The 26,047-nt window shown below is 43.2% G+C and overlaps 1 protein-coding gene across 2 annotated transcripts in view; it reads right to left on the bottom strand.

Moving 5' to 3' along the window:
* Positions 1–5,752: 5,752 nt before the first annotated feature.
* Positions 5,753–26,047, bottom strand: part of FBXO16 (F-box protein 16) — a 37,565-nt gene continuing 17,270 nt past the window's right edge. For both annotated transcript variants that reach the window (XM_036889083.2, XM_057506502.1), the window contains 4 exons: positions 24,417–24,581; positions 20,191–20,420; positions 18,333–18,435; positions 5,753–7,377 (listed from right to left, as the gene is read on the bottom strand). In XM_036889083.2, the coding sequence (XP_036744978.2) occupies positions 7,195–7,377; positions 18,333–18,435; positions 20,191–20,420; positions 24,417–24,581 (681 nt within the window). In that variant the 3' untranslated portion in view covers positions 5,753–7,194. The remainder of the gene's footprint in view (positions 7,378–18,332; positions 18,436–20,190; positions 20,421–24,416; positions 24,582–26,047) is intronic.

The raw sequence follows: 26,047 nt of genomic DNA, 5'->3' as shown, positions 1-26,047 counted from the left end.
ATTGGTGTTAGCAGGGATGGGTTGCTGGAAACCTCTCTCTTTGCAGACCTGGTGATGCACAGCCATGACGGCCTTCACTATTCAAGGTACTGTGATAGAGACCAGGGGGTACCTGGAACTGGGCTTAAAAAGACATCGCTCTCTCTTTAAAAAGTATTCTTCCGTCTTTGAGTGTATAATTTCGTAGAATCAAGTAGATTTACATTGTTGTGCAACATCAACGCCATCCATCTCCAGACTTTTTCATATTTCCAAACTGACATTTTGCACCTATTAAATCCTTGGTGATGCTGACAACCACCATCCCACTTTATGTCTCTGTGAATCTGACTGTTCTAGGCACCTTCTATAAGTGGACTCATACAGTATTTGTCCTTTTGAGACAGGCTTATTTCACTTAGCGTACTGTCCTCAAGGTTCATCCACACTGTGCCGTATGTCAGAATTTCCTTTGTTTATAAGGCTGACTAATATTCCATTGTATGGTAGGCCACATTTGTTTATCCATTCAGCAAGGGAATCGGGTTGCTTCCACCTTTTGGTTATTGTGAATAATATTGCTATGAACATGAGTATAAAAGATACATCCTATTTTGTCGCAGACATTTTTTTTGATCCTGACAAAATTAGGGCTGAACAAGGTGATTAATTTCTACTATAGAAATCTGAGCATAAGTAGGAAGAACTTGGAATATTTCGTAGTTGGGATCTTAAGAGAAGTAATGGGCATGAGAGGCAGAGGAGGAAGGACAGAAATGCAGAGAGGAGAGGGTGTGGTCTGCTGACTGAACTGTAGGAAGAAGGCTTGAGGTCAGAGTGGAGCTCCTGACAACAGCAGACCCCAGGATGGAGGCAGTGGGAGGGGAGGCCACGTGGTATTTAGAACCAATGCCAGGGGAGGGAAACACAGATCAGTTCCTGCCTTGGCTCTGTCACAACTGGATCATCTTGGCAAGGTCCATTAGCATCTCTAAATTTTGGAATCTACATCTATAAATTGATGATAGGAGTATCTTTCATGTTTGTCTCATGAGATTGTTTAAAAGTTCCAATGTGTTAACAGTGTAGGAAAAAGGGCACTGTAATCTATCAAGGACTATTAAAAAAATCTGGATTATGATAAAGTCAGAGAAGGGGCCAGAGAACCTAAAATATGGGAAAGAGACAAAATGTAGAAAAAAAGAATATTCCAGAATAAGCCTGGGCAAAGTGTGTGGTGTCAGACAGATCCTTGTAGCACGACTCTAACTTATGGCATCAAGAAGAGCCTAAGAGATTATCTTGCTTTATCCACTGCCCATCCTTCCAGACCCAGATCACCACCCTCCCTGATGCTAATACTCGCTAACCTCTCCTCCCAGGTAGAATGAACTGCTCCATCCCCAGTAGTTGCCTCTCTTTGGGCCTGATAACTGTACACTTCGGTTGTTTTTTCCCCCATGTATTTTTTCTTTATTGTGCTGAAATACACATAACATAACATTTATGATTTTAACCATTTATAAGTATAACAATTCAGTGGCATTAACTACATTCACCAGTGCAACCACCGCCCCCACCCATCTGCCATCACTGAACACTAACTCCCCGTTTCTCCTCTCCACAGCCCCTGGCAGGCTCTGCTCTACTTTTTGTCTCTTTGAATTTGGCTATTCTAGGTAGTGGAATCCCGTAGTATTCATCTTTTTGTGACTGGCTTATTTCATTTAGCACAATGACCTCATGGCTCGTCCACGTTGTAGCCTGTGACAGAAATTCCTTCTTTTTCAAGGTGTCCTTTTTCGCTGTGTGTCGACCACATTTTGTTTACCATCTGTTCATGGACACCTGGGTCGCTGCCACCGTTCAGCTGTTGTAAAGAATACTGCTACGAACATGGGCGGACAGGTATCTCTGTGAGGACCTGCTGACAGGTCTTTTGGGTATATATTCAAAAGTGGAAATGCTGGATCATATGGTAACTCTGTGTTTAATTTTTTGAGGAACTGCTGAACTATTTTCCATAGCAGCTGCCATTTTATGTTCCCAACAGCAATGCACGAAGGTTCCGATTTCTCTGCATCCTTGCCAACACTTTTTATTTGTGTGTATGATAATAGGCATCCTAAGGGGTGTAAGGTGGTTGGTGACTTTTTAAAATACATGTTTCTTAGATTTTAAGTTCTTCAAAAACTATGTGAATATTTGTTTGATTCAAATGGAATCAAAAGCCTGAACTGAATAAATATTTCCTTAAGGGTGTCTAGTGTAAATATTCCAAATTCCCCGATGCCTTTCCCCAGTAGTGGTAAAAAATATGTTTTCCCCAACATTCATGTCTGAATTTTCAAGAGACCTAAGCGGGCAGAAAAGGTGCAGCGCCCTGCACTCAGATAAGAGGGGAAGGAGCGCCCTCTTGTGTCCTTTCTCTGCCAGTGCCAGTGAATAAGAAGACAGCAGGGAAACGGACATTTCCAATCTGGTGACACTCCAATGACAACAGCCAAACTCCAGTCATGGTCTGTACTGCATAAAAAACATATGGAGGGAATGAAACTGGGATCCCTTTGATGAATTCCCAATCTAGAATTGGGAGGGATAAAATACATGGAGAGATAACAATAGTAGAAGACTACAAGCAAAATGGAGATCACTATGTGAATACAGGATTAAGACTTCTCGGGAGATACGTCAAGATTCACATCAAAATGTAAACCTGGTTGGTTAAGAAGGAAGATGAGTTGGCACGGGGGTTTCCTTAAGGCCTCAGCCGCAGGGCATCCCTGTCCTGGGAGAGGCCACACAGCTCTGGCCGTCAGGTCTTCTGAGCTAAGGGTTTGGGCAAGCGCACCTGTGCACACCCTCTCCTCGGGAGGGGGCCCTGGGGACTCACCTTGGGTGCCTTTCTCCCTGCAGTGCTCTTCCCATAGCCACCTATCCCCTGAGTTTCATCTCCTGGCCCTCCCTCCATCCCTCACTGGCTATTGACTGTCTCCATGGCTTCCCCTGGCCCTGATGCTCACCAAGCTCCTTATACAGGGCCTCTGGCTTTAGGGTTTTTGCAAATACAGTGTGCGGACCAGTTACAAAGGATTAAGAAGATCTCTTGCAGTCCTCGCTCCCGGAAGCAGCCTTCCGCTGGCCTCCTGAGCCCGGAGGGGTGGTGCTCTCTTGGCCTGCATCCTTGAACACTGAATGAAGACGATTCCTGAAGGAATCAAGGCACGGCACTAGATGTGACCCAAGGTCCAATCGGGCAGAAACTAGTGCTCATTCGGCAAGCAGCACAGTGGGAAGGGCAGTTCCCTGGAGGCAAACACGTCCTACTCAGCTCTGCTGCTTTGTAGACATGGTCATCTTATCCCCAGCTCCTCAGCTCTGAAGGACTGACAATACCCGCCTGCTTATCCAAGATTCTTGTGAACGCTAAGCAAGACAGAGCACAGAAGTCATTACTAAGGTAATCAACGTCTATCTTCCTCCCCCTTTTGCCCCAAACCTCCTTTTTATTCTGAAGGTCCTGTGTGTCTGATGGCTATGCCGGAGCATCTGGGTCAGCTGCACAACTGCTGAGGTTTTTAGGTCAACAAGGGCTGTACAGGAGGCAGAATAACCACTTTGTACTCTTGGGCAGGCTGGTGTGGGGAACGTATTTCCAAGGCATCCTAATTACTTCCCAAGACTTTTTCCAGTTGTCCAAGTCAGAAATCTGGGAGTCATCCTCTGTCTCTCCTGCCTCTCATCTCCTACATCTATATTTTCTCAGTTCTGCTATTTCTCAAGATGCTCTAAGTCCGCTGGTTCTCACCACTCGCCATCCCTCTCCGTTATTTCACTCTTACTGTTGTCTCTTCCCTAGAAAGCTACAAATGGCTTTCAGTATTGTCCCTCGTCTTAATGATCCAGCAGCTAGAGCTCTTTCCAAATGCCAGTCACCCCCCTAGTTAAGACCACTCACTGATTGCTCAACTACCTTTTAGATGAAGGGCTAACTCCTTAGTGGGGCTGAGTTCCCGTTTGGGCTTCTGCCTACTTTTCCACTTTTCCAGCTTTCTCTCTTGTCAACCCTACGGCAGCCCCATCTCCTCCATGTGTGCCAGGTACACTGCACTATTTACAGTTCCACGGAGAGGGCACAGTGACTGAGGCCTTCCTGGCCATGGGGCTTTCAGTGCTGCAAGCAGGACAGCCCTGGGCACACCAGGCTGGCGGTCACCCCGCTTTGCCTTGGGCGTCTGCATATCTTGCTCCTCTCTCCCCTCATCTGTCCTACTTCCTATTTACTACTCAATACTACTCAGCCTCAGTTTCTGCTTGGACGTCACTTCTGCAGCTCCCTGTAGAGTGGTTTCTTTGTCCCTCCCAGGAGCTGTCACCTTTGCACTTACACAGTCACTAAAGGCGGGAACAGTTTTTTCCTCCTACTTCTATTCCCAGAGCCTAGCAGAGAATCTGGCACATAGCAGGTGCTCAGTAAGGTTTTCTTGAATTAACAAATATCAATAGGAATTTGTAGCAATTGTCATCTAATTCATATCACTGTGCAGGATGTTAGGGACTGAATGTTTGTGTCCCCCCCCCCCGCCTCAATTCACATTTAAAGTCTTTACCCCCTAGAGTGGCTGTATTTGGAGATGGTGCCTCCAAGGTTAGATGAAGTCATAAGGGTGGGGCCCTGACTGGATAGGATTCGAGTCCTTATAAGAAGAGATGCCAGGAGGAGATATCTCACTGTGTCTCTCTTCTCCTCCTTCTCTCTCTAGGCGCAGGCACCAAGGACAGGCCGTGTGGGCACACAGAGAAAAGGCGGCCCAAGGGGAGGGTCCTCACCAGGCACCAACTTCACTCATACCTCAACCTCGGACTCCCAGCCTCCAGAGTCATGAGAAAGTACAGTTTTGTAGTTGAAGCTTTGCAGGCCACGGTATTTTGCTATGGCAGCTTGAGTGGACTAAGACAGGGCATGTACCTGGTTTCTGGAACTAAGCAGTGACCAGTGATGAGTGAGGGACCCACAGGAACCGTCCTGAGGCGGAGTCTATCCCAGAACAGCCACAATACGTCTCCCATCCCACGTGGTCTTCCAGAACCTTGCACCTCTCCTGGGTCTGTACCCCCGTTGCTCTGAACAAGCCTCTGTGACCCCCAGGGGATGGCGAATGACACGGTGAGACTCCCAAGGCTAGGAGAGAACAGGTGACTCCGATTCCCGCTGACTCCGTCCTGGGGCTCTCGTCCTCGGAACGCAGCACCCCGCCATGAGAATCGCAGCTCACCTGAAGGGGATCAGAGGCCCCGTCCTGAGCGCCTTGTGCACAGCCGGCACCGACCGTCTCGGAAGCGCGCCTTCCAGCCCACGATGCTGCGTGGCTCTCCCCAACTGCAGACCCTCCTGACGCGCAGGTACGTCAGCCTGGGGGTGTTTCTTTCCCAGGAACAGAGAGCGCAAAACAGCTTAAGGCCAGATGTAGCCGCCTGCACTGGACGCGCCCTTCTTTCTCTTGGCCTGTCCCTTCCCAGGAGATCCTGGTTTATTCCAGAAGGGGCTGCGGACGTACCCCAGACCGGCCCATTCAAACTGAGGCCCACAGCACGGCTGGCTGCTGACATGACCGTAGCGGCTCACTGGGACAGGGCGGGCAGAATCTGGAGCAGCTGGTCGGCTGTCAGTCGGTCACGTTCTGTCCCCTGCTGATCCTTTGGGCATCAGACCGCTGTATCCTGGGCCGTCCCGCCAGGCCAGCGCTTTAAACCACTCAAAAATGACATATACTATAGTATGTAGTATAAGAACGTAAGTGTTCAACATTACACGATTAATCAACACATTTGTTTTTCTACCTGCTTTACTTAGGGAAATAAGTATCCTAGATTGGGAACTTCTGGGACCTAGAAATGGTTATATGAGTAGGCGGTTTAGTTCAGAATATATGACTAGTGTTTCGCCGCTGAGTAACATTTTCTGTTTAACAATATCTCTTTAAAGCCCATTTACATCCTTGAACATCTATCATCACTCCTCCTTCGGAAACGCACACATTCTCCCCCACTGTGCTGCTTATGACCCCCTGACCCACGCATATGCTGCCCCTCCTCCGATCTGGCCGAACCTCCCAGCCCCGCTACCTGCCTCAGAGCCTGGCGTCGACGAGCTGCATCCCCGGGCTTCTCTGTTCTCTGACCAAAGCGAGACACAGTCGGAATGTCCAAGGGTCGGGCCTTTCCCCTCTTCCCGCCCTGCGGGCCTTGGTTTCCCCAGTGGCTGCACTCCTCCACCAAATGGCACACGTCCTGCTGGGTGCCCCTCTCTTGTGGCTGCAGTTCCCCCTGGGTTACAGCACCCAAGTGCCCTTTCCCTTTGCCTCTCCAGGCCAAAGGATGATGAAGGCTTCCCCTGATGGCGACAGGCGCTTTACCATCTCATTTTGATTCTTTTAACCCCACCCACAGTGGGCATTATGGGTGGGTTTGTCATCTCCCCCCACCGCCTCCCGGCCCCAAATCCCTATGCTGAAATCTAACCCTCCAGGACCTCAGAATGTGACTGTCTTTGGAGATAGGGTCTTCAAAGAGGTAATTAAAGTTAAAAGAGTCATATGGGTGGGCCCTAATCCCGTATGGCTTGTGTCCTTTTATTAAGAGGAGATCAGGACACAGACATGCACAAAGGGAAGGGCATGTGAAGGCCCAGGGAGGAGGCAGCCCTCGGAGAGCCCAGGAGGGAGGCCTCAGGAGAAACCACCCCTGCTGACAACTTGACCTTGGACTTCCCCCCTCCAGAGCTGTGAGACAGTAAGTGTCTGTTGTTTATAAGCCCCCCATCTGTGGTATTTTTGCTATAGCAGCCCAGACGGCTATGACAGTGGTATGTTGTTGCAGCTGCCCTAGCAAACTGAAATGCCAAATAGCCCCATCATTAAACTGCTCGGGTAGCCTTGGGAATGTGCTCTCTGCACTCTGCAGGGACCCTGCCTCCTGCACCCAACAGTGTATGACGTGTCCCTTCATCAACCCCGTGGCTCTATCCATCATCACATTCCTGCCTAACTTTGTAACGAGGTCAGCTCTTACCCAATGAATGCCCTTCACCGGAACCTGGAGGACTCGCTCTCACGATTAGGTACCTAAGCTGTAAGTTTCTCATAGAGAAGTCAATACCATCCACTCTCCAACGGCCAGAGCATCTCGCCATTTCTATAAAAATCCCTTCAGTATTTAAACCAGCTTCGGCTCTGGAGCCTGGATGGGGAATGACTGAAACTCAGAGTGTCTCTGCAGGTGCTGCGTGAGGATTTTCATCGCTGCTTCGGTGGCTGGGAGCCCCGCTACCTGAGAGGGTGGCCAGGCAGGAGGAGCTGGAGCTCGGGGCTGGGAGCCAGGCGCTGCACTTAGGGATATCTGGGGAGGAAAACGATCTCATTAGACTGAGAGTCATTAAAACATCAGAGGAAACTAAGTAACTAAACTTATTTTAATGATATAAAACAATTAGATAAAATCATAGGGCTGGATGGGATTTTTGTGAGACTTCCCAATTTCACCATCCCTTACCGCCATGCAACCCTCACCTTGAACTACTAATAGTAAGCTCTTTAGTCTCCCAAGAGCTTTCACAACCATAATTTCATTTGAACCTCAAGAAAATTCTGCAAGCTAGGTTGGCAGGTATTAACATCTCTTAGAAATAAATGAAACCAAAGAAGAGGCAGTTTAGGCGCCAGCCCAAGTTCCCAGAGCAAAGGTGTTAGACCTGGGTCTGGAGACTTGTTATCCTTAGGCCAGGTGAGCACTGGGACAGTTTCCGTATTTTATGCTCCCTGCTAATCTGTGCATGCACACATTCTCACTACACAGGCAAATGTCAGGCTGACATTCCAACCAAAACTCACAGTGAGAGAGGATTTCTCTTCGACATCTGGCCGTGAGCAGGAAAGGGGAGAGGAAAGAATGGAGAGAGCAAGAGAAAGGAAGAATACAAGCTGAGCTTGCTGGGAGCAGGAGCGATGTACTCTTGTTAAGTTCCCTCTGACCTGGACCCCGGGGGTGTGCAGAGAGACACAGGAGACCGGGCAGATACCCAGAGTCAGGAGCCCTCCCTGAACACAACCCCCTGCCTGTAACTTCACACTTAGCCGGCAGATCCCAGCAGTCAGGCCACATCCCCCTAATGCTCTGATGGATCTGTTTGCAGCACACAGGGTTTCTGTTAATCTGGGGAAATCCTCCTTTAGACTTTCATGGAATCAGAAGTTGCTTCAGCCAGTGACTGCTGTCCCGTCCTCTTCTCCAGTGAACCGAGTCCCTCATCTTTCCACAAAGATGCCCCCTGCCACCTGCTCTTCCCTCACACCCTATGCCTGCCTCACGTGCTCTCTTCACTTCTTTTCTAAATCTAACCTGTCCTTTGAAGCCCACCTTCTCCAAGAACTTTGTGTGTCCTGACATTCAGGGATTTCTGCCTCAGCTGGACTCCAAGCCATCATTATCGAGACCTCTGACTTAGCACTGAACGTATGCTTGCAGGCATTAGTATTTGTTTCTGAATGTCAGTATTTGTCTCCCAGTGAGTCTGCAAGCACCCTGAGCCAAGCTGGAATCTTCTATCTCACTGAAGCTCTATGATCCTGCCTGCTTAGAATAGATCCACGTTTGTTGATGACTTTTCTGGGAAAGAGTAGGCAAACGGATTCAATGTAGCAAGTTGCTAGAGTAGAAGAGGAAAAGGGGGAAGAAATGGGACTAAATAATCTTCCCTCATTTGGCATTTTCAGTGTTGTCAAGATCAGCAAAGCAATGCAAACAAATAGCAGTGTTCCTTTGTACAATTTTAGTTACAGTGAAAATAATACCTGTTGAAGGAAGAAAAGCCCAGTTCTCTGTGATACAAGATTGGGCTAGTCACACTTCATCTGTAACAGTCTCAGATTTAATCCTATTACTGTGCAAAGCTGATTTATCACTGCATTTGAGGAGCCCCTTCATCCTGCATCCCTGGGGAAGTCCACAGGCCCAGGCAGGCTCCTCTCAAAATTTCCTTTTTTGCTGTGGCAGGTCCCAGGGACTCCCCGCCAGCCCCTCCAGCCCCACCCCTGGTAACTGTCACCGCCTACCCAGACTGTTGGGGTTTCTCTTGCCTTCCAAGATTGGCTCTGGGAGGATGGCGGCCCTTTCTTTCTGTGTCTGAAAAAAAGTTCACAGATTCTCTTCATTTTAAGACTTTAATGTCCATCATTACAAGAGAAAAAAGGAGATTGGAAGGAAAACACAGGGAACATATGTAAAAGGATACAAATCCGGCAGTCCTGCGTCTTGGTTTAGAGCACCTGATGATCTGGTTGAAGTAACTAGAAAGCTCTTTTATACTAATGTTGGGTATAAGATAATAGAAAAGTATATGTTGACCTCTGTCTCCGGGTCTGACACAGAGCTTCCAGAACCTTTGATTTCCTAAATGACAAGAGCTCTAGGAGCATCTTTTGTTCCAGGGAGGTGACTCTGGGTGGGCTGCTGGATGGAGGCAGTCCTCAGAAAGGACAAGCCAAGATTAGAAGCTTCCAACCCCACCCCCTCGACCAGAGTGGGAAAAGGGCTAACAAATGGAGTTAATAATTGATCATGTCTATATGAGGAAGCCTCCATTAAACCCCAATAGATGGGGTTTGAAGGCCTTCTGGTTTGGCAAACACATCCTCTGCACCCCAACTGCACAGGGACAGAAGCTTCTGTGCTCAGGACCCTCCCAGACCTTATCCTGTGTATCTCTTCATCTGGTTGTTCATCCGTATCCTTTACCACACCTTTTAATAAAACAGTAAACCTAAGTTGGTGTTTCCCTGGGTTCTGGGAGCTGTTCTAACAAATTATTCAAACCCAAGGAGGGTATCATTGGAACCGCAGGTGGCAACCTGAGCTTGTGACTGGTGTCTGAAGTGTGTGTGTGTCTCAGAGAGGAACGGAGGCAGTGTTACAGGACTGAGCCCTTAACCTGAGGGATCTGATGCTGCCTCTGGGTAGATAGTGCTAGAACTGAGTTAAATGGCAGGACACCCAGCTGGTATTGCAAAGAATTGCTTAGTGTGGGAAAAAAACCTCCAAACATCTGGTGTCAGAAGTGTGAGTGTTTTGTATGAATACTAAAAGACGCACACAAGAGAGAATGAACTGAGGTTTTCCCCTACAACAGGAGGGAAAGACTGGGTTTTTCCTTTACACTGTGGCTCACCAAACCTTTTCCTTCCTACTACTCTTCTTTGACTGCTGCCTTGCTATGAACCCCCTCCCTTTCTTTCCTCCAGAAAGGTCTGTCTTCTCGGCAGAGACTTAACAACATGGACTATCTTATCAGGATAGTCAAACCCTTATTTCATGCAGTTCATTTTAAGTTCTGAGTACTTAGACACTGGGAAAGGCATTTTCATTAAACTATCCCACGTGAATTCTTCCCGTAAAAGCATTTTCCTATAGCTCCTCAGTGATTTTATTCCCCCCTTTCTCTCCCTTTTAAAATAATTGTTTATTTTTGAATAGGTTACTTTTCTACGTAGTTCAATATTGGAAAGATATAAAAGGGGATGATGAAAAATCTCCTCCCACCTCATCCCCCAGCCCCCTAGTTCCCTTCCTCAAGGGCAATGAAGGTTGTTCTGTTGAGTGTGTGTGAGTATCCTTCCAGAGATATTTTATACATATACAAGTAAACATGTACATAAAATTCAAATACATGCTTCCCCCTCTCCTTTGTATACAACTGGTAGCATACCAGAACATCATCACATTTTGTTCACTGCATGTGTGACAGTACATGTATGGCTGTGTGTGTGTGTGTGTTACAAGTCAGTGCTTAAAGAACTTCTTCACTCTCTCAGTGGTTGCATTATAATCCATTTATAGATGAACCATATTGATAGATATCTGAGCTGTCCCCAAACTTGTGCTCTACTAAGCAATGCTGATATAAGTCATCTTTACATATGTGCAGGTCCATCCTCTGTACCCTGTTTTCTGATGGGTTAATGGCGCCGACAGCCATGAAGTCAGCCAGTAACCCAAGCCCTGGAGCATTATCGCAAGTAGTCTTCCCTCAACCTATTCCTATGAAGAGGGATTGAATCAGGTCATTTAAATATATCTTTCTCATAGGTTGAACTTACTGTTCTTTTCCTAGAGATATTTACCTAATAATATCTCAACATGTTACCATGTCTTTAAACGGAAGGACCCAGGAGAAATGTCGGGCCAGGCCTCAAACATTGGAATTCTCCAGGCTTGTTCTCGGTTCGTGTCCTGGGGAAGCAGTGCCCAGACCTCTCATTGCTGGATTCCCAGCTCTCACCCGGCTGTCCCTGCTGAGCCCCTGACGCACATACCCAGCTCTCTCCTGAACACGCACACTCGTGGCTATGCAGCTCACTCACACTAGCAATGTCCTGCTGCTCCCAGTCTCAGTAGGGGGTCGCACGAACATTAACACAATGCCCAACCCAGAGACCTTGAGTTCTCCCTTACTTGCTGTCCCCGGTGGCCTGCAAGCGCCTGGAGGGCAGGGACTGTGCCGTGCTTTGCTGTATCCCCACTGCCTATTTCAGGGCCTGTAAAATGCTTGTTGGCTAAATGAATAAACATTACAACTGATCCCTCCTTCTCTTTCATTTCAGGATAATGGCGGAAACCACCATGCAGGTGGACTTTGAAATGGGGATAGAAAACTATCCTTAGACTGGGTGTCAGTGTCATTTCTTTGGGCAGATCAGTGAATGAGAATGGCAAGAGGTGACTGAGGCCAAGGGGCCCAAAAAAGAGCAGGGCCCTGGGAGGCTAAGGCCCAAGAAGGACTATCAGCCCCAGGTAGGTACCAGCCTGTGTGGTACCTGTGTCTGTAACTCCCCAGTTGAGTTTTTTCGTGACACAAACACCACCTTTGGATAAACCCATAGACCCCTTAAGAGAACAGACTAGATAATGTATGTATATCTGGAAAACAGATAAATATAGTAACAATGATAATCCCTGCAGTGTGCCAATCACTCTTCACCACCACCATTAACAAAAATAATTGCAAATATCTGCTTGCTGGGCATTGTGTTGAGAGCCATACACTTCTTATTTCATTTAATCTTCCCAGGCCTGTGATGTGGTCAAGAAAGGCAAAGAAGGTGACACTATTTGTGTCATAGGACCCCACTCCTCTTCCCCTTTTATCTGACTCCTTCCCCACTTCATTATGACTCCTAGTTCAGGGATGATGAGCTAACACTGTATGGCAACATGGATTATTGTGTTTGACGATCCTAAAAGCAGAAGGTTTTTGTCTTACTCATACAAACACAGCTTCAACTCATCCCTATGAGTTGCCTAGCAGAGGCTGGGAGCTGAGCAATAGGTAAGGGCCTCTGGTGGGGACAAAGGCCCAGAGTACAGAGAAGATGGCTGGGGAGGGCCCACCTATGGGGGCTTCCTTCTGAGAGGAGAGTCTAAGAGGATGACCACTCAACCCTGGCTTCACCCCCAGGATGGAGCTGCCTCGCAGACCGTTCTTCCATCTGGGGATTCTATGGGGGGAACGCAGGCCATCCCTGTCTGCCTGGGAGCCCAGAGGCTGCTCAGACCTGCCTGGACCCCCTGCTTGAGGCCCTCACTTTGATCAGCACCTGCGGACAGGGTGCTCCCTGTCCTCCCAGCTCACTGTGCTTCTGTGAGAAACAGAGGTAAGGGATTCGGGGAAACAACGGTTTTAAAGAAGCCACAGGCCCGCCTTCATTCTTAGTTTATCTTCCAAGTAATCATGGGGTAAAGCTGTCAGCTGTGAGGGAAGGCTTTGAAATTTAAAGTCTACACTATGTCACGGCACCTTCAGCCTCCCACCGTTTTGAAATCAGGCAGGGATGTGTTGCAAAATCTGCACAGGCCATGAAGTTCGAATGGTTGTTTGTTCATAATGATTGTGAACTCATATTTCAAAACATCTATGTCTCAGAAAACTGGCTTCTACTATAGTTTGTGATGAGATACTATAATACCAAATGTTACACATACACACATGCATACTACATACATACAAATTTTAAACCTCAGTAGCAACAGTGATTGAAATATCTGTCATGATTTGATATGTAACATAATGATGTTACATAACTCAAAACCATGGTTCTTCACTTCTGGTGGATACTGAAGAGAAGACATTTGTGTCAAATATTTGTGTTAAACTCAAATAAAAACAAGTAGTCGTTTGGTCCTGGCCTAAACATTTCAGTGAAAGAGAAGCAGGTAGAATCACTCCTGTTGGAAATGCCAAGGTAATTTGTTGTGCACAGCATGAGAAAACAAGAAGCAACAAGACAGGACAAGTGAACCACCTTCTTTTAGAGGCACAGGAGAAATGCAGTCTCTGAGTAGTGGTCGTTCCCAGAGTGAATTTTGCCCCCAGGATCCTTAGCCATTAGGCCTTTTCTCTTACCAAAAATTAACATTGTAGTTAGTAAGCAGTGGATTACACAGAGCCCACAATTCCCAGCACTGAGCTCAGTCTGAGAGCGTGGAATGAACACCCAGCACCAAGGAGGAAACACATGAATGAATGTGCAGCCAGGAGACTGTACAGAGGCCACGCGTGAAACAAAAACGCATGGCCTGCATTCATGCAGCTTCGGATGCAACTGTTTTGTACATAGCGGAAACTGTGAGAGAAAGAAAAGGCAAAGGTCATGGGGGAGAAATAAAGGTAAAAGTCAGGAAGAGAAGCTGATTCACCAAGTGGAGGCTCTGCCGTGCCTTCTGGCGGCCTGGCTGCCCTCTCGGCAGCTGCTCAACGTCACTGCCTGCTCTTCTGGCCCTGTGTCTCAGGCCGTGATTTCGTGTGATTTTGTGTCATCTGCCTGCTGTTACTTACTGTCAGCACTGCTGGCTAGGATTTACCGAATGCTTCCTCTGTGCGTGGCCTGTGCTAGGTGCCCCCCATCCACTTCCAACCCTACAGGGCTGGTGTTACTAGCTCCACTGTACAGATGAGGAGATGGAGCCTCTGAGAGGTTAATAATTTAGCCCAACCACCATGCTACTAAAATTACAGTACTGGGCATTGATCTGAAAGCTGTTGGAATCCCCAAACCTGTGCTCCTGGTCAGCAAAATGAAAAGTAAGATGGTATTTAATGGGGGAGAACACAAAGGTGTATTGAACACTTAATGCATATCTGGCATTTTGTCCTGACAATGATCCTGCAAGGGAGGTGTCATTATTCCCATTTTACAGATGAAGAAACTGAAGCTCAGAGAGGTTAAGAAACTTGTCCAAAGTCACACCATTTAGGAAAAGAACTGAGGTCTGTCTGACTACAAAGCCCAGCTCCTTTCTTATTCTTCCTTCCAAATGGAATTCTCAGGAATTTCACTGATTGAACTAAATAATTAAAAAGCTCTCCAAAAGCTATTTCTAGTTCTGCACATCCAAACCAAACAGATGTTATAAAACAAACACCTGGGGAGTTCATTGGAATTTGAATGCAGTCTATAAAAGATTTTTGCCAGGAAACCACTGCATACTTTTGTTTATTTGTGTAAATAAATTCTTCTGTTTTAATTATGTTTTCTTAAGTTCAAAGAAACGATGAAAGAAACCAGTGTCATTGGCTTATAATTAGGATTTGTGAATACGATGGATTCTTCTTGGCCTGCTATGTGAAGTCATTTCAGTCAGAGCTGTGTTTCTCAGGTCTCAGGAGGGAGAGGGGAGTGAATGCAGTTGGAGACTATAGGGTCCCATAGATTCAGATGTGAGGCTGGAATGGACCTTAAAGATGTGGGAACCCGGACCCTCACTTTGTAAATGGGAAAATGAAAACTCTGGGGTTGAGTGATGGCTAGTTAATGCCACTCATTATTCTTTCCATGGTGTAAGTCAGGAATCACTTTCAAGTACATTCCTTTTCCTCCTCCTTTGACTTGGAGAGGAAAAAAAAAACCGGTCAGAATGCTTGAAGAAGCCTTTAAAAAAAACCCAGAAGACAAAGAAGCAAGTTATCTTCGAGCCTGGGGCAGCTGGAAAGTGCAGAGGCCGGAGGCAGCAGGGCACAGGAAAAGATAAGGTCTTATCGGGAGCAGCTACAGTAAGCAGGTAGGTAAAGGCTGGTGTTACTCTCAGGAGGTGAGGGCTCTGAACAGCAAGCTTTTTGAAATCCATGGCCAAATCAGAAAATGAGGACTTCTCACTTCCCAGTAAAAGTTTAGTGTGAGGTAAAGGGTATTTGTTTTTAGACTTAACTTGGTAGGAAAAGGAAATGTCAGCTGGGAGGCTCTGGGTCCAGTTCCAGGCCCTGGGAAGCCCACAGCCAGCCGGGTGGTGTTTGTGGATTGTCCCTTAGGGGCTGGTGTTTTCTTGACCTTCTAGGCTCCGACACCTTGCTTCCAGGTGTAAACGGTAGAATTTATATCAGGATGGAAGGTGGGGTTTATGTTCCAGCAATGGCAAATCAATTTCAATGAGAATGGTGGCACTGCCTGGGCCCCTTGCCCCAGCTGTCTGGGCTTCTCTGCCCCCGGCTGGCTTCTCTCCTCCTCTCTGTCCTCGCTGCTCCCTCCGCTCTCCTCCCCTCCTCTTGCAGGAGCAGAAACAGCAAGCTCTTCCTCTAACCTCAGGCAGAGCAGGTTTTCCCCCCACTGCATGGGATGGGCCTGCAGAAAGCACCCAAGCCCTCTAGCTGCCGTCCCTCCCTAGGAGCTCAGTGGCTTTCCCCCAGGGAGACAGCTCCCCCTTCCCCTTCCCGAACAGGAACTGTGGGACCAGCTGTTACGATTAAAAAAAACTTTTGTCCACATCTTTACAGAAGATGGTAAAATCTCTAAAGTTTAATTAAGACACCTAGCTGTACTGCATGCAGCGTTAATGTTTTTTATTTGCTTTGTTCTGTATGGTATGCTATTTTAATAACTAATAGTAATGGGCATTTCTTGATATTTATAAAATTGTAATGAACAATCTTCAAAATTTTAAAGCATTCGTGATCAGATCTAGCCTTTCCTCTCATCTCCTCTCAGAGATTCACATCAAAAGGTGGTTAAATGAAGCAGCTGTAAGGAGGCAACTAGAACTAAAAGCCTAAGAGGAAATCAGGTGCCCCTTGAAGGGCAGGGTCTTGAAAACTCAAACCTACAAAAGCAGAGAAAACATGACAAGCTCAAAGCAACACATGTGGACTTGACAGCATTTCCCTAAGAAGAGCTCTGTTTTTAGGGAACTCTCCTATTTGAAGACTATAAGTCATGGTGGGCAAAACATAAGACGTCTCAATGGTCTGATACAGGCACAGCCCAGGAGAGATGGCTGAGCAATATTTTTTGTACTCTTTTACACTCCTGTGCTTTTTTCTCTTCCCATCCTGCTTCAACTTCCCCAAGTATCCAAGTATTTTCCGCTTACAGGTCTCATACCTGTCTCACCACTGCCTTCGGGATGTGTCCCGGTAAGCTCCACCTGCCCACCTGTCTATCTAGTTCCATCTAAAACCTTCCTAGGTACACCTGTCTAAAAGATGTGAGAACTTGCTAGAATGACTTTAGGATTTTCTCCATTGCAGGCGCACCTGGGCTGTGTCTGCAGCTCCCTATAGCTGCAGCTGTCAGTTTTACTCCCTATTCTCCTTCTGTCCCCTAATTGAATTTCCTCAAAAACCATTTCCTCTTCTCTCAGGCCCCACATGCGGAGTTTCTTAATTTTCACAATCACCTGGCATCACTTAGGAGGTTGCTTATTTCCTCTGAGGTATGCGGCCCACAGCAGGGGGCAAACTGTCACCTAGGGGAGAGGGGGCCTTAAGTGGGCGTGGTCTTGGGGCGGGAACAGCCAGGTTATCACAGGCACTGCTGCAGAGTCCAAGATCACAGCATACTTTTGCAGGGTTTAATTATGCTCCTTATCAAAACTACTGAGCATAAATAGTGATTATAATCAGTATATTTACATAAGCAGCACAAGTAGATCAATACAATCACCATTTATTAATAGCTTAATTGTTCTCTATCATTGTTTAATTTACCGTTTTCCCTTTCAGCTTTAATTAGCACAACTTTTAAAGTTTTTAATGTATAATGAATGTTTTAACTTAAGCAAGCCCTGCTAGCGTGTGACAGATGGTTAATGTCAAAAGCCCAATGGGAAGGCTTCTGTTTAGCCTTTGATGATTTCATTTTTGTTTGGGTTTGGGTTTTAAGCCAGAGAAATGTTTGACTGTGCCGATAATTTGTAAGCATACATCACCATCAACTTTTATGGTCCTTCAAATTCCTTGCTCTCCCCCGGATTTCGATTCTAGGAGGCCTAGGAGGGGCCGGGCCAGGCAGAAGCATGCCTGAATGGCCTGTGTGATAAGCCTCAGAAGTTATGTTTCTCAATTAATGGTTTTCACTGACAATTTTACTGCTCTGCTTTAAGCTTCCCCATGCTCTTGGGCATCTGTACATATGTCTGTGATAAGCCTCAGCCAGTCCAACAGAACCGGCTCATCTGAATGCAGACTGCCCTATTTAAAAAGCTCATCTCTCTCTTTTTTTGAATGTAACTCTTGAAAATACATTTAAACAGAAGTAATAGAGCTTTAAAGCAGAGCTATAAAAGTGATTTATTCATGAGTACATACTTATTCCTCTCCCGACATCCATTTTATATTAATTTTCCTTGAATGTATCCTCAGCTTTTTTCTAAATCTTCACTACTAAAATGAACTTTTTATTCCCACCCTCACCCTCTTCTACTTTGTTCCAAAGACTCGTATGTGCTGAAACGGATCCGCTGGGGGTACAGAACCACAGTTTGGGAAATTCTCCTATGAAATGATAATGCCCCTTAGTCACAATTACTGACTTTAGTAGGTAGTCCATTTGCTATTTTTTAATTTTAAGGGAAGAAAAGTTCTTAAGTCATTTTTTCTGAAGCTACTTGAAATGCAATTTGATAATCATGCTCCACTGGTAGCAGCTTAGCATACTTAGGTCAGTGGAACAGTCACTGTATAGATAGGTAATTTCTATAGCACTGCCCTCCCCTATCCCAAAGGACTCAGCAGGAGAAAGAACCAGTGATAATATGCTGTCATTATCCTGTATAGTTTTCAAACAGACTGATACACATCAGTTCATCCAGTCCTTTGTTTTGTTTTTTTAAGCAAGGAGAAAACAGAGGCTCAGAGATTAAATAAAGGGTGTCTTCAAGGTCAGACACCTTGTCAGTTAGTGTCAGAGACCAGGATTTATACCCACCACTCGATCCTTCAGATTAAAAAACAAATTCAGTTTCACAAATAGGATGAGAGATCCAAGGATTCTCATTGATGGTATGGTAGGCAATCTTTCGTCAGCAGTACTTACCAATGACTGTGCTCTTCTTAGCTTAGATCTGTCCTGCAATTTATTTTTCTTATCGTGAGACTGTTGGCTGGAGTCTGGGGTCACTTCATGCCTTTTCCTTCTTCTGTAAATTGGAAAGCATGGGAAAAGTTACATATGATCACTTTCAAACTTTGGTGGTTTGCATAGCTATTTGTCTGATTTTGTTGTCCCCGTGATTAAAAAGATTGTCTTTACTCAACTGGAAACACACCAAATGTCTATCAACAGAAGGCTGGTTGAATCATTTCCACACAACGGAGGACTACGAGCTACAAGAAGGAAGGCAGAATATTTCTGCCTATAACTGTGGAGTGATCTCCAGAGATCTGTCACATGAGAACAGGAAGGTAGATGAAGTGCTAAGTGTTGTGTACTGCCATTTATTTCAGAAAGGGTGCATGTGTGTGTATTGCCTTACAATTTTTTTAATGGAAGGACTACACAGTAACATTTTGAAAAATGATTACCTACAAGTCAGATTCCCATGTGACTCAACCAGAAACATGGAATAAATAGTATTGAGGGGTAGGAACACAAGTTAGACTTCTCCAAGTTTGCCTTGTTTTGCATATTTGACTTTGGAACCATCTCAGTTTTTCTCAAAATTATAAAATAAAATAAATAAAGTCCCTAAAATCTAAAAGCAAAATAAAACAAATGATCTTGTCTGTGGAGTTGGTGGCATTACCACACACAGAGGTATTACTTCATGGGGCTTTAACACAATAATTTGTCTGAATATTCTTAGGAGAATATTTCCAATACTTAAAAACCATAAACAATGCTGCAATAAATATCCTTGCACAGATATACTTTTTGTATTTTCAATATTGAGTCCTAGAAGTGGGATTGCTGGGTCAAAATGTAAATACATATATATTTTTGCTAGTTATTGTCAGATTTCCTTCCATAAGGTTTGTGCCAATTTATATTCCCACCAGCAGTGTTTGAGGATGCCTGTTTGCCCACAACCTCACCAACAGAATATATTGTCAATCTTTAAAGTTTTGCTAATCAGAGTTGAAAAATGGTATCTCTTGTGACTCTCTGCAAAAAGCAACATGGGAAAGATAGGCCAGAAACTAATTTGATTTGTTAGTGGAAATGGGGTGGAAAGGACAGCATGGAAGGAGTGGAGTGGAAGAGATGACTGTGCCTTTTGTACACTTGCTGTATCCTTTCATACAATTTCAACTTTAGAACCATGTAACATACCCACACTGAAGGAGATACTAAAAAAAAGGAACCCACATAGCTTCTAAATACAATATTATGAGTGTACACCCTCAAACTAAAGGCAAAAAGAAACAAATATTGAATTCTAGTTAGTAGATTTGTTTTAATAGTGACATGGGTTAGCAATTCTGAATTTACTTTCAGAATTTATGAGTATATACTATGTATGACATATAATACAATTTTTATACAAAATTATATGCATACACATATAATCAAAATTATATATGTATTTATAACATGTAATCTACATCTATTATACAGTAAATAAATGAAAGAGTCAGGTTTCTCACTGTCAGAGAAGGGAGATGTAAATACGGAAAAGGAAAATACCCGAGTGAACTCTATGGTGCTGGACTGGAATTCGAGATGTTAAAACAGTACATGAAACTGTAACATGAAATCATTACAGCTACAAAATACAAACAAACCCTGATGAACTAACCAATAACAGTTTGTATACTTTTCAGTTACTTTTTGCTTCTAGGTATCGAAAAAAAATTGTACTTCACAGTAAGTGCTATTTTCATCTTTTCACGCTGACGTGCCAGTAAATTGTTTCTAAAAGCAAAGAAGTGGAGAAGGGCATGGAGCTTCTCACCCTTGCCAGATTTGCTCGACGGGGTCACAGTTGTCCAGGTAATTGAAACGAATGATATCGGTTGGATGCTTGTCAGAGGATCGCCAGGGTGGGAGTTCTTTCTCCCCTGGGTGATTTTTCTTTCTTGAGGAAGAGGACCGGAAAGCCGATGAGGAAGACTGCTTTTCCTCTAGAGTACTACTTGTAATTGGTCGAACATCAGCAATCACAAACCCGTCCTTTGGAGGTGTCTAGAAGAAAATCATTTTTTTCTGCTCTTAAAACAGTGCAACGATAACAAGAAAAACAAAGGATATCACCATCGTCACCATATGGCCACAGTAGTGACCGTGATCACAGCAGCCACATGCCAGGCCCTGTCTCAGGACACTTTCCTGCATTATTTTATTTAACCTTCACAATACCTCTAAAAGGTAATCATTACTACTCCCATTTTATAGAAGAGGGAACTGAAGATAGGATAAACCAATTAATTTGCCTATTACTACATAAGTAATAAGACTCGGGATTAGAATTTGAATCCAGGACTGTCTTACTTCCCGTCTGTGCACTGAATCTGTCTGTCCTGTACTGCCATCATTTCTACCACATTGTCATATGATTTTTCCATAATTGCAGTGAATTTATCCATAAAAACGTACATGTTCCAAAAGAAAAAATGTACTCCAGGTCTAATTCCTATAACACATAAAGACAATTTAGTTATATGGGGGCAGACAATAGATTTCATCAATTATCAAAACCTCAACTGCTCTCAAAGAATACTTGAGCTTTAATTTCCCAAGTTGAAAGTCTATCATTTTGTGACATTCATAAGGTTTTTATGTGGTTATAACCTAAGGGAAGTGGTATTAGTGTGTTAAGAAGCTATTAAAGGCTTAATTTTTGTTCTTTAAGAGATTAGAGAAGCTTTGCTTGGTAAATTGGTTTGCTTAAATTGTTTGTGAATTAAGAAATTCCCCAGTCCCTCCAAGCAGAATCAGTTAGTTTCTTTTCCTTGTTTTCACTGCCATTTGCATGTATTCCTATTACAGGATACCACTTAGTACTCGGTGCTGTAATTCCTTGTTTATTTTCCTATGTCCTGGGCCACTAGTCTAGGATCCTTGAAAGCAGGGGTTAGGATCATTGTGCTCTTAGCACCTAACACATAACAGGGTTTAATAAATATTTACTCACTTAATTAATGATTGTAGTCTAGTAGACCAATGAAACATTTTACATTTATTTCATGGCTCATTATTGGTTTAGTCTTCAACATTTTGTGCAGATCTCATTTAAAATGGACATGCATTTTATTTCTGAGTCTATGTTGAATGAAATCTGTTTTTGCTGGAGAAGGTCTAGTTTAGCAGTACTGGGGAAAATTAATACATGATAAAAAATAATTTCAGAGGGAAAAATTGAGGCATAAATGCTAGTAATGATATATTAAACACCATCAATTTGGAAAAATGCTTAAATGTCACTTAAAATAGGTTATAATGAAAACTGTGACAGCTTCTCTGTATTAAGTTAATAAAATTTTTGTTCATTTTGCCTAAAGTTTTTTTGAGAACTTTTTAAATCGTGAGCAGATGATAAAGTTTTTGTTAAATGCTTTTGTCTGCAAATACTGAAATGATCATACATCTTTTTTCTTTTATTCTGTGAATTATATCAATTGCTATTTGAATATTATGCCAACCTTACTCTCCATGGATACATCCCACTTGGTCATCAAGTATTATTCTTGTTTTTAAATATGCAACTAGATTTACTTTACTAATATTTTAATAGGATTCTTATGCCTGTGTTCATGAGGGATAATGGTCTGTGGCTTTATTTTATTTTCTTGTAAAGTCTCTATCTGGTTTTGGTATAAAGGTAATGAGTTGAGAAGTGTTCCCTCTTCCTCTATTTTCTGAAATAGTTTATGTAAAATTTGTATTTTTTTCTTAAATATGTGATAGATGTCACCCATGAAGTTATCTGGGTCTGAAGTTTGGCAGATTTTTAAATTATGCCTTCAGTTTTTTTAATTGATTAAGATTTATTCATGTTTTCTACTTCTTACTGAGACTGTTTTGGTAATTTTTCAAGGCCTCTTGCATTTCACCTAGGTGGTCCAATTCAGTGACATGAAGTTGTTCATAATATTCTATCATCCTTCTAATGTCTACAGGATCACTAGTGATGTCCCTGTTCCATTCCTTTACTAGTAATTCGTGTTTTCTCTCTATTTTATCTTCCTCAGTCTAGCTGGAAGCTTAACAATTTCGTTTACATTTTCAAAGAAGCAGATTTGATTGTACTATTTTTCTCTATTGCTTGTCTGTTTTCATTTTCATTGATCTCAGTTCTTTATTATTTCTTCCTTCTATCTACTTTGGGTTGAACATACTCTCTTTTTCCTAGATGAAGTGTTTTTGCAATTATGTTGTTTGCAGTAGTGTAGCCTTATAGACAGTTATAAAGATCATTCTAGTCCAGTCCCCTCATTGTAAGGTTGGAGAAACTATTATCAACCACAGCCATCTACTCATAAAATTCTTTCAAAAGCTCTACTGGAGCACATGCCAGGCACAAGGCACTGGAGGGCACCTGAGGGAAGCTAAATAATGCTCTACTCCAGGGGTCGCCTGTGTTCACCCTTATTGGGGCAACATCACAGGGAATTACACAAATTATCAAAGTATGTATAATGCTCACAGTTGACCTTATTAACCTTAGCCTTTCAAATTTAGGTCTCTCTCCTTAACCAATACATTTATTAGTTGATTTGATTAATCTTTGTCTTTTTTATTTAGGCCTATTTCTTTAACAGAAAAACTAAATTTTAATGTAACAAAGTACTCCCTACAGAAATTTAATACTAAGCAAAGAGGCGGTAACTTTCTTGCATCATTATTATTAATCAGAACTATTCATTATTTTAAAATATAGATATGCATAAATATTTTGTGAAAAAGAGTTATTGTTAAAGACAACAATGCATTCAAGTACATTTACTTTTTAATAATTAGAAGTTTGTGCATCTTTATTTTCCCACTGCCCCGATGGCCTAAAGTCAGTTTTATAACTAATACTCAAAACCTCTTTCATCGTATATATACGTTGGTTAGTCACTTTTTTCTCCTCTGCCCCAGAACAGTCCAAGCTTCAGCTGTGGAATGCCATTCCCTGCCCCCAACTGAGAAGGAAAGTCAAGAAAATTCTTAGGAGAAAAAGAAGCCATAGCTTTAGTAATTTTTAAAAAAACTTGTTCCATCGCTGCAGTTTAAACTTCCTTTTTAAAAGAAATCCTCATGGAATATCCCAATTACTGATATCAGAAAGACTAGTTTTATCATTGCAATTGTAACAATATTAATTATGCATAGTTTATTACTATATTAAATGTAGATGGATTCTACTTTAAGACAATAAAATTAAACCTAAATGAGCAATTTAGGAGTTGAGTACTCATATTTCAAAAGGATTCTTCAATTTCTAAAGAACTCACTGCAGTTTTACCATAGGATATGACACCCCTGTGGTTTAAAAAATCATTTAAAAATTTTAATTTACACATAATTTTTCAGGAACTAATCTACTGTGCAAAACAATGCACAACTCTGCATGTGTATAGATCACACCATAAAAAATAGGCTCATAAAATTTTCCTACAAATTATTTAACTGTGACTATAAGAATGAACAGAAACATTGGTTATAATAGGAAATCACTAGAAAAAATTATTCTTGCATTACTTACTTTTTATGATCATATGTAAATGCTTTAAATTACTTAGCTTCTAGATTAAAAAGAACTTGAAAATACCCATTATTCCCTTCCATAATTACTAACTTATTGGAAAACTTTTCTTTATAAATGATATAAAAATAAACTTCAGCTCACCTGGTAGAATCAGAAAGTTTGAATTAGTAAAGTAAAATACCCATATTACCCACAGGGTCTCAGTGTCAGAACAATCTGGTGTGTGAGTCAGAGATGAAATCCAGGAATCAGAGTGAGGAGCTCCACAGTAGAAGTGTGCTTTGGGGTGTCCGATGGGGGCCCTCAACTAACATGGCTACCTTGAAAAGAGCCATCACATTCTCAGAAAAGAGAATCTTGAAGTCACAGTATATTTCCTTTGAACCAACTCCCTTTCCCAATTTCTAGCTGGACCATGTAGTCCTAGTTCTAGAAATCCTAAATAGCTGATGTGTTGTAAGTTTGCTGCTTTTTTGCCCCCAGTTTACCTTAGGCTTGGTGACATGAAGTTCTTTCACCATTTGAATGTAGTGCTTTTTCCATATACCCTGCTCAAAGGGAGTCGGAGAGAAATCAAGGTACCAGTTAAACCGCAAACATTTGGGCATCCAGAGCTGATCCAGCTCAGTTAAGTTCTTCCAGTGCCAGCTCACCTGGAAAAACAATTGGGGAAAAAAAAAAACACACCTACTCAGGTTACATGCCTACTGTCTCTAGGTTTTGAGTTGTCAATCCTGGACCTGAGGTAACTTTTTGTTCTTTGCCTCCAAATCACAGCTGAGTCACCTCCTACCTGAAATGCTTCCTACCCAGGCTGAATGATTTTCTTGAAATGTTCATTCAGATTTAGAATCAGCATCAATATTTATTGAGCACCTATATTAACCATCCCCACAGCAACTTTAGGAGGCAAGAGTAATTATTACTGTCACATTGCAAATGAGGAAACTGAGGCTCAGATAGACTCTGGAACTTCCTGAAGGTTCCCAAAGTTCATATGACAGTTATTGAAGGTTATATAAACTCAGGTCTGCCCATTGTTTATGCTTTCCATGGTATTCTTCCATTTTCCCTCCATTCTTAGGATTTACCTAATTATACATTTTATAAATGGAACACAATTACTGATACTATATGATGTGTCCTATATAGCCCTTAAGATAGTACATAAAGTATTTGTTCTGTACATTCCATTTCCACAGGATTATGGTCAAGCTCACATATCCAGCCAATGGTGGAGGTGACCCTACTGTGTGTAGAGTATATTTACTCCCAGTTTTGAAGAAGTCTTGCTAGGGTCAAATGCATACAGAAAGTTGAGACTAGATGTTCCGTCTTAGCTGTAAGAGTTGCAAAGATGACATCAAACCTTGAAACCCAAATTTGATCCTTGGCAAACTGGCCTCTTAGTCAAGATTAATTAAATAGTTAATAATATCTGAGTGCCAAAAAAATAAGCAGAACACTCTATCATGGGCCTTGTTACACATACATGCATTTATCTATCCCTCTCTCCTTTCCTTCCATGTGCTGTGTACTGTGATCCTGTTAAGTGTAGCATCATTTTATGTACTGAAGACGAGGCCTACAGGAGAGAGGAGGGCACAGCTGATAGAAATAAGCTCAGGAGCTGGAAAGAGGAAACAGGTCAGAGCCCCGCAGTTAGGAGCAGGAACCACGTGCACAGGGTTTAACTCAGAATTCAATGAAGAGGCGAGGTTTTGGAGGGAGGGGATGGGAAGGAAACTTTCTCAGTTCTCACTCTTTTCCTACTTTTCCTTCGACCTGTTTAGAACTAGATATGTGACCAGTTGGGATTTTACTTTACAGTGTAGATAAGGTTTTTGTTTTGTTTTTGCTTTTTGGTGTTTTTGTTTGTTTTTAAGGTAGACAGCAATGAGGAGAATTGAAGGGTAAGTAGGAGCTTTCCAAACAGTAGACACCCCACCTCCATCTTTTTAAACAGCTCAAAGCTCATTGTAGTGCAATGACTTTATTGCTTACTTTAAGTCTAGTTGAAGGACGAGTGTGCTTCTTCATAGTTAGTACTGGGAATAAATATAATGTTGAGATCTTGCGAGATTGACATATTATGGACATAGAAGATAGGATGAGCAAT

The sequence above is a fragment of the Manis pentadactyla genome, chromosome 1 (genome assembly GCF_030020395.1).
Source record: "Manis pentadactyla isolate mManPen7 chromosome 1, mManPen7.hap1, whole genome shotgun sequence".
Classification (NCBI taxonomy): Eukaryota; Metazoa; Chordata; class Mammalia; order Pholidota; family Manidae; genus Manis; species Manis pentadactyla.
Note: the sequence above shows the minus strand (reverse complement) of the source record. Positions and strands in the feature narration are given on the sequence as shown.